General features: G+C 51.4%; 1 protein-coding gene across 2 annotated transcripts; it reads right to left on the bottom strand.

The window, feature by feature from the left end:
* Positions 1-2,663: 2,663 nt before the first annotated feature.
* Lcn15l1 (lipocalin-15 like 1) lies at positions 2,664-7,489 on the bottom strand. 2 transcript variants are annotated; one of them, NM_001431845.1, is given in 6 exon segments: positions 2,664-3,207; positions 3,923-4,018; positions 5,261-5,368; positions 5,566-5,639; positions 6,386-6,522; positions 7,215-7,489. In NM_001431845.1, coding segments are annotated over 6 exon segments (618 nt in total). In that variant the 5' UTR covers positions 7,362-7,489; the 3' UTR covers positions 2,664-3,151.
* Between the last annotated feature and the right edge of the window lie 1,155 nt (positions 7,490-8,644).

The raw sequence follows: 8,644 nt of genomic DNA, 5'->3' as shown, positions 1-8,644 counted from the left end.
GGAAGCCCTTAGAGTTTTTATGCAACCCTTAGATTAAGAGAGATTAGGCATACTTTTTTTTGTAACCCACTTTTAATAAGGGTTCACCCTCTCCTCTAGCCCACCACCCGGCAGAGGCAGTGGTAGGGGAGGTTCTGTTGCTAACCTTATTCCACCAATTGGCTCTTGATCTGTCAATAAAGAAGGCCAGAGGCCGATGGGAGGAGGATACAGGTGGCACTTCCGGGTCCCGGGACGAAAAGGTAGATGCAAGAAAGGAGAGGGGCTTTTCTGCCATGCTTTAGAGGAAAAAGGGTGCAGCAACCATGTAAGGCCTTGGGGGAAGCTAGACCTAGTGGCCTCCGTGGCCCGAGATGTTTGGCAGGGACCAGGTGGAACAAGGGCAGGAGGGGAAACGGAGATAATAAATTGCTAAGGGCACGCCTTTCTAGGCTGCCATTATCTGTGCCCAGCAATTGTACTTAGCAGGCCAGCTAAAAGGTAACAGGGCTGTGTGTGTTTGTGTGTTTGTGTGTGTGTGTGTGTGTGTGTGTGTGTGTGTGTGTGTGTGTGTGTGTTTCTGCAGATTCCAGGGTCTCGGGAGTGGGCTGATAGCATACCTTTGGAGCAAAGGTGGGTAGAAAGAGAAGCTAAGCTGAGTGGAACAAAAGGAAAGCCGGGAGGGGTGGTTGCTCAGTCGAGGGCCCTGCATCCTGGGGAAAGGCCGTAGCGATTTTAAAACTACTTGCAACAAGGTAGTAGAAGAGAAAAGTTATTAGGATGTGGGGGAGTGGACCTGTTCAGCAGTAGTTCTTTGTGGGTGAGCTTGATCTCCTTGGGCAGCAGTTCTGTGCCGTAGCAAACACCAAATACGACTCAGTGCCTGCAGAGCAGTCTTCCAGGCAGGCAGACACCAGGCACAGACTGGCAGCTTCAGTCCAGTGCTTTCGGCAAGCAGACACCAGGCAGCTGTAGTTCAATCCTGGAGAAATTGCTAGGCTCGCCAACTGTCCTGAGGCAAGGCTGCAGAAGCTGCTTCCAGTTTTCCTCAGTGGCAGCATTACCACAAGTTGAGCTCAACAATGCTATGTAAGGCGAACCAATACATGTATGTCCTTAGCAAGATATAGCAAGGTGGAGCAAACCAAACCAAGGCTCAGTGCCGGTCTCCCACTGTCTGTGAGACTGGTCTCCCACTGTCTGTGAGGTCATGTTTACACTCCTTCATCAAGCCTCCTTTCATGAGTCTGCTGTATCCAAACAGCCTTTCACCTGTGGGCCCCAGCAAAACATCACTTGATACAACCAACTTTGTAAAGAAACTAGAAGTTTCCACTTCAGGGAAATGTAAAGGCAGCAAGTAGGGCAAAACTCCACAACACGTAGTCCTCAGGGCCGTGCCTCTGTGAGGCACACCCATCGTAATTGTGCTAATCAGTGAGCTGTATTCCATGAGCTCTAAAGCCATTTGTGGGTCCCCTTGCGTAGGCCTTGACAGCTGAGCTCAGGTTTGCCATGGGCACCTTGTGAGGAGTGGGTAGATCTTATTCCCTTCTTTGTCAGGAAGAGTGCTTCAACCGGACACTGGACTACTTAGTGTGTGGAGTAACCTGAGGGTTATTAAATCTTTATCATGTAGTGAGAAATAAGTCGTCATGGTCCATTTACAGGATGGCAGCGCTCACAGAGTTACAGATACAGGTGAGCTCCAGGCCCCTGTTCCTTCTAGCTAATGCTTGCTGCTCGTTCCGGAGAGCTGGCAAGTTGTGAACATGACCGAGTCCATAGTCAGAAAAGGGGCAGATTTTCACTAGATATGATTTTGTGTCCTGATACAACAGGATGGAGAATTTGGGAAGGAGTGGGGCAAGCCAGATGAAGGCAAAGACCGTCAGTCACTAGAGTTGGGGGAGGGGGCGTAGAGTTTCTTGTGACCGGAGACTTTAAAAACCATTTTCTCAGATTGGTGAGAGAGCTCGCTTGATTAAGATCATTTGCGGCTCTTGCAGAGCTCCTGAGTTCAATTTTCAGCACCCATAGTGTAAACCCCTGCTCCGGGACATCAGAAAATCTCTTGTGGTATTTGATGGTGGAGCGCGCGCGCACACACACACTCTCTCTCTCTCTCTCTCTCTCTCTCTCTCTCTCTCTCTCTCTCTCTCTCTCTCTCTCTCAAAAACTAACAATACCCAGAAACTAAACTACCTCACGCCCGACCAACATGCCAAGCGTGGAGGGTTGCATAAGAACGACCCACATAGGCTCGCATGTGTGAGTGTTTAGTAGGCCGTGGAACTGCTTGATAGGATTAGAAAGATTAGGAGGTTTGGCCTTGGAGGAAGTGTGTCACTTGGGGTGGGATTTAGGTTTCAAAAGCCCACACCAGGTCCCGCTTCTCTCTCCGCCTCTTTCCTTGCAGAGCAAAATGTAGCTAGCTTTCAGCTACCTATCCAGTGCCATGTCTGTCTGATTCCCACTGGGACGATAATGGACTAAGCCTTTGAAACTGTAAGCCAGCCCCAGTGAAATGCTTGCTTCTCTAAGCATTGCCTTGGTCGTGGTGTCTCTTCAGGGCAATAGAAGAGTAACCAAGACACCAAGACACCAAGACACCATTTTGGCCCTTTTCTCCACACTAGAGTCCCCCTTTTTACAGAACACTATATTAAAATACCGAGGCAGTCTTACTTTTTACAGTTTTATTTATTACTGAGTGAGGGTCATGCTTCCTAAAACATTGAAGGCTACACAGGGATGTCACATCTCTATGTATTCAAATCGCTCTTCATTTGTTACCAAAGATGGAGGGAAGCTAGGTCTTGAGTGTGCTAGGCAAGCATCCTGTGCCTGGGCCTCCCCTCATTCCTCAAGAAACACTTCTGTGTGCAAGATCGGGGAGCTTTCTGAACACAGAGCTTTGCTCACCCCTTTGCAAGCCCATAGATCCTAAGCCACAGGCCAGGCTGGGAGCCTTGCATGTCTGTCCCTGTTGTTTGATAATATTGATTACCACAGAAAGTGGGTGGGGAAAGACAAAGCCGGAAGGGGTCAGCTGCAGGCCCTGAGTTCTGGGCTCTGGGATCCAGACCCCTAGGAGGGACAGAGGGGTTTTTTGAGCTGCTGGCCCTGGTGAGAAAACCGAAGGAGGCTGAGCGGCAGAAGGTTGAGGGGCTCATGTGGAAGCCTCAAGCAGTGGGCTCATCGAGGCCCTGTCTGGGGGACACTGGTCTGTGGAGGACATAAAAGGTGGGATTAAAGTCTTTGCTTGTTTGCTTTCAAGTCCGTCAGCCAAGAAACCAATCATAATATGAAGATGTTGAGTCCCCAAGACTGCCCTGCCTTCTGCCCTTCAGCCCCCACGATGGCCAAATAGTCTGTGGTCTGGTAATGGCTCACCCCCTCACGTCCCAGCATGGTCCCTCTTCCAGGGGGCCTCGAGTTTCTCTTACGACCCCTGCATATGTAAGAGGCCCCTGCAGCCTGTGTTCCTGACAAATAGCCCAGCCCAGCCTGGCTCGTCTGCTGCTGCTGTCTGATGAGGTATGACCTGTACTTTTGTAAGCCTGTCTTGTTCTGTGTGTTGCCAAATTCTCAGAACAGACACGGCTGTGTGTATGTTGATCAATTAAATGACACCCTGAATGGTGGAACAAAAAGGCTCCGTGCTGAGGTCATGGGACCCCAAGATCTGGGCCACACCCAGGCCCTCTTCCCTCTCCCTTACTCGGGACTGTCTCTAGGGCACAGCCACAGCACAGAGTCAGTATGTGCCCCATCACTATGTCAAGGCACCATAGGAAGCCTGGCAGGGAAGCCACCTACCACAGGTCTGGCCAGAAAAGCAACATGGTGAAGGCTGTCCTTGTGTTACTGAATCACAGAGTGGATGAGAAAGGGAGGAACTCCTTATACAGCCCTGAGGCAGATAGAACGCCCCTCTTACCAGCTATGTTGAAGACGAGGGCCTTTTGAAGGTAGAATTTCTCTACAAATCCCAGGTATTTGCCCAGCCACATGGGATCTTCAAGCATTCTTCTCGCTGAAATTAGAGGGCTGGCAGTGAGGGTGAAGCCCTCTACGCTCTCAGCTTTAACTCTGGGGAAACACAGAGGGAGCAGAGCCCAGGCAGCATGACAGAGGCCCTGGCTGTCAGTTGCCTGACACTGGTCTGCTTCTGAGGTACAGAGCATATGACAGGGTCAGTTGGATGGCAGTGCCACCTCCCCAGTTACCTCCCTCTGCTAGTGGTTACAACAGTCCCTTTGTTGTCTCCTCTAAAAGTGCATCTGGGGCCACCAGTGTGGCCCAGTTGGCAGAAAACTGTAGAGAGAATATCTTAACGTCTGTGTGGATGTGGCACGTGTCGATAATAGATCTGATGGCCTATGGCTTAGGCAGGATGTGGGAGGTGGAACATGCGGGCGGCAGAAAGAATTCTGGGATGGAACCAGGTGAGGAGAGGTTCGCCTAAGGAAGATGTGTCAAGATGGATGCATAGGTAACCAGCCACGTGGCAGGAGGTAGGTTAAAATGAATAGTATATTTAAGTTCTGATCTAGACAGAGAAGAGCCTAGCTATAAGGTCAAGGTAAATACATTTTGAATCTGAGTCTTATTTCTGGTAGCACAGGTGGAAGAACCAGACCTAACTTCTACAGAGAGCACATGCAGTATGGTTTTTATTCCCAACATAGAAGAAAGGAAAAGGGGGCGGGGCAGGGATAGGTCTGATTCTAGCACAGGTAATGCTTCTCTAACAAACAGCGAGGAGACCCCAGAGAGCCCAGAGAGCCCAACCTCACCCCTGCACTCACATCCACACTACCCCACCCCTCATCCTTCTCAAGGCTCTTGACTACCCTCAGTGTCACCCAGGACCCTGGCTGTGGCCAACCCCACGTACCTCCAGTCTTCAGAATGCAACAACTAGCGCTTCCTCACAAGCACCTCACAAGCTCCTCAGGCCTTTCTCCCCTGACACCGTCCTTTGGGGCATCCTGAACGGGCCCAGTTTCTACCGATCCGAACCCCCAGCACATCGGTACATGGTAGCACCAGATGTTTGGTGCTTGTGAGGTGAATGAGAGAGTGAATGAATGCGTGGGAGTGTTGCGCCATTCGGTGGAATGCCTGCTTGCAGCTTAGAGCTGCCCACACCCTCAGCAACCAGTGTGAGACTCACCCTTCCAGACAGACAGTCTCTGGTCAGACTAGGGAGTGACCGCAACCTCCCCACAGGACCTGGACACAGAAGCCAGAGCTAGGAAGAGCCACCACCTACCCAGAAGTGCCCACAGGTTGATGACTTCGTTGTCCTCAAAACGTGCATAAAGAATGAGGTGGTTGTAGTCAGTGCTGACAAAATGCACGTGCAATTTGCCCCCATCAACTGTGGAGAACCAGGTGTGACACATAATGCCTCTGCCTTTTGTCCCCAGGTTACCGCCTCCCCACAGAGAACATGATGTTACTAAAAAGATGTGTGGCCTGCCCAAAGCTGGCAGTTCCTCCAGGTGTTTGTCTCTGAAGAATCCCTGGCTGGGGGCTTCTTCCACAGGGGACCCAGGTTTCCCATGAAGTACTCACAGGTTCCTTGGTACTGGCCTTGGAGCCCAGTTGGATGGACGGTAACATTAAATCCTGTGCACAACCCCTCTCCTCTAGAAAGAAGAGGCATTTATATTACCTCTGGCTGAGAGTGTAGCTGGCTCAGGACATAGAGAAACGTTGGTGGTGATCCTGGCTGAGAGCCCTGAAGGCCTCCTAAGGGTTCTCAGCTCCCAGTGTCTGGGAACAGCCTTTGTTAGGGTTAGACAGATGAAGAGAGAGGGTGGTAGCCACAGGCAGGAAGTAGTGGGATGGGGTCTTATTCACAATCGGATGAAGCCAGACCTCCCAGAAGATGCTGAGTCCAGAATGTCCTCTGAGCGTTGGGTGTTGGCACCAGGACCCTGGCCTGATTGTCTCTGGCTGTTTCTGCTCTCACCAGACAGTGTCTGTGTGTCCTGGGGCAGCCTGGTCTTGGACTCATTATATAGCTAAGGGTGACCTTAAATTCCAGACCATCCAGCTTCTACTTCACAAATGCTGGGATGAAAGGTATGAGCCACCAGGCTCAGGTAAGTCCACCACTAATGTAGCAAGGATTGTAGAACCAGACTTGAGGTTCCCTCCATGGCCAGAGGCAGGGCCACACAGTCTGCTCCTAAGGGAGTGTCAGTCAGACTAGGCAGCTAGCTGTGTGCCTGCCTTTTCCTGCCAGCTTCTTCTCTTAAGTCTTGGGTCCTGCATTTTGCAAGCTACAGCCTTCAGCCCCAGGACTAAGGACCACGGTCCCTCTGGCCACCAGTGCTAACTAACTGCTTTGAGCTCTGGGCATGAGATAAGAGTTACCACATAGACTCACTTCTCAAACAGCACAAAGTTCACATCCCCATTGTCTCTGGTCCAAATGGAGTGGAGAGAAAGTCTCAGGGGGTCAGTGGGCAAGACTAGGTCCCTGAGGCTTGTGGCCAGTTGGATGGTAAACCAACGTCCTTCCACCTGCAGGAGTGAGGGCATGGGGACCAGAGAGAGAGCTAGTTCAGAGCCTCCAGTCTCAATATACAGACAAGATACCTCTAAGCCTGGTCAGTAGGGGAGCACAGATTCCCAGAATGTATACTGGCTAACCCCACCCCCAATGTCAGTGAGCTTCTAGGGGTCACAGGTCAGAGGAGAAGCTGTGGTTTTCTACTTGAAACAGTCATCCACACAGCCATCTACACTGTCTTCTAGTCTTCCTCCCCTCTCCCCTCCTCTCCCCTTCCGTCCCTCACCTCTGCTCTGAGCCCTGCTCCCCAGAGTCATCATGGCTTGGAATTGCTCCCACTAACCCTCCCAGCCTGCCACTACCCACAGCTCTCACATCTCATTCTGGGCACCAAGACCCCAGCATGGAGAGGCAGAAGCTGACAGGAGACCAGACACACTTTGTGCCTGTTACATGTCATCCTAGCAGGGACCTATCACCCTAGCTGTGGCTCTGCGTCCATAGCCAAGACCCAACAGCCACTGAGATTGCACAAAGATTCCATTGCCCAAGAAAGGACCCCAGAGTTAATGCTCCTTGTGTCTGCCACAGCACATGAAGACCAGGCTGCTTAAGCCTCTGCCCCCGACTGGAGCACACCCTCAGTGTGGCCCTGCATCCTGTCCTCATCCCAGAACTGACTTGGCCTGGCCATGGTACTCACCTTATGTGCATCAAAGTCCGGCTGCACTGGCACCTCTTCCAGATTCTTCTGGGCCAGGTCTATATTGAACGACAGCACCAGTAGCCACACCCTCACCAGTGTCATGGCACCTGGGGCCAAGAGCAGCGGGTCCCAGCAGCAACCCATCTCTAAGAACACCCCAAGTAGTTCACTTCCCCTAAGAAGTTGCTGGCCAGCCTAGGTGACCTCCAAACCCTGCACATTCCAGTCTTCCCTAGGACTGACGCAGAGCACAGTGCCACTCAAGTTAGTCACAAACATGGTGAGCCTGTTGGGGCAGCTTAACCACACTGGGAGTCTGTCCTCGGAGCCCAGGGAGAGGCTGGTGGCTAGGCTACAGAAGATCGTAGGTGTGTCTGTTACCCCCTCAGGGGGTAGCCCCTTATCAGCAGGCCTGCCATCCTCCTAGTGTGTCCCAGCCGCTGGCCACAAGAGCAGGAGTGAAAGGTCCCTTCTACATCCTTGTTCACCTCACACCCAGACAGTTCCTTCTTTCCCTGGGGCATGGGGAAGCTTGGGCACATACAGAGAGTCTCTCTGGCCAGCACTTGAAGAATGTCAGTGCCCAGCCAGTGTGGGCTGTTACTGTACCGATCTACAATGGGTTTTTCTCGGCCACCCTCACTCCCAGCTGCATGGCCTCTCGGTCCCATGCATCCAGGACAACATGAGCTGTCTACTCTTCTAGCATCTTCCTTGGCTTTGGAGTCAGCCCCAGCTTTGCTCAGTCCCTGATGCTCCTCCCTTTATGTACATCAAAGTCTGGATTGACTGTCACCTCTTGCAGATTCTTCTGGGCCAGGCCTATATTGAAGGCCAATGTGGGGCCGTGGACTCTGAGCAACTTCGAAGCCGGGAGACCCTGAAGGAATGGGAGGAGTTTCACCTGCACCTGTGCGCCATGCCCCTGTCCCATAGCCTCAGGCCCCTGCCATAGATTTGTGGCCATCAGTCCCGTAAGGGCAATGCCCCAAGTCCTTCCACGTGTGGATAAGGCATCCCTAACATCTCAGACCAAGACAATAGGAAAAGAGACAGTGATGTGGTTGGGTAGGCTCAATAGAGAGAGCTCCATGCTAATGACATACCTAGAGGCCTGGAGACTTAGCCAATGAGCTTCCCTGCCCAGACGCTCCTCCCTGCAAAAGGCATTTCATCTTAGGCCCAACATGAGAAGTGGAGTATGGTTTTACCATCCACTTTCCACCACGACAATAAACGGTTGGGAACCACAGTCTATCTCTTGTCCTTTTTTTTTTTTTTTTCACAATGTAATATTTATTCCGCCTTTCTGTCATATTCATGGATCCTTCACCAATGTTACATGAGGAAGAAAACAAAATTCAAAACAAATGAAAAACTGAAATCGGAATCACTAATGTTATCAAGCAGGGAAGCAAATAAACTAA

The sequence above is a fragment of the Rattus norvegicus genome, chromosome 3 (genome assembly GCF_021556685.1).
Source record: "Rattus norvegicus strain SHRSP/BbbUtx chromosome 3, alternate assembly SHRSP_T2T, whole genome shotgun sequence".
In the NCBI taxonomy this organism is placed as follows: Eukaryota; Metazoa; Chordata; class Mammalia; order Rodentia; family Muridae; genus Rattus; species Rattus norvegicus.
Note: the sequence above shows the minus strand (reverse complement) of the source record. Positions and strands in the feature narration are given on the sequence as shown.

Bases quoted from the DNA above. Each gene is read 5' to 3' on its own strand.
- Lcn15l1 (XM_087646337.1), bottom strand. The intron at 5,369-5,565 runs GTGAGTACTTCA...GGTTCTCCACAG, and splicing joins AGGCCAGTACCAAGGAACCT to TTGATGGGGGCAAATTGCAC. The intron at 3,208-3,922 runs GTAAGAGGGGCG...TGTCCTCCACAG, and splicing joins CCTCGTCTTCAACATAGCTG to ACCAGTGTCCCCCAGACAGG.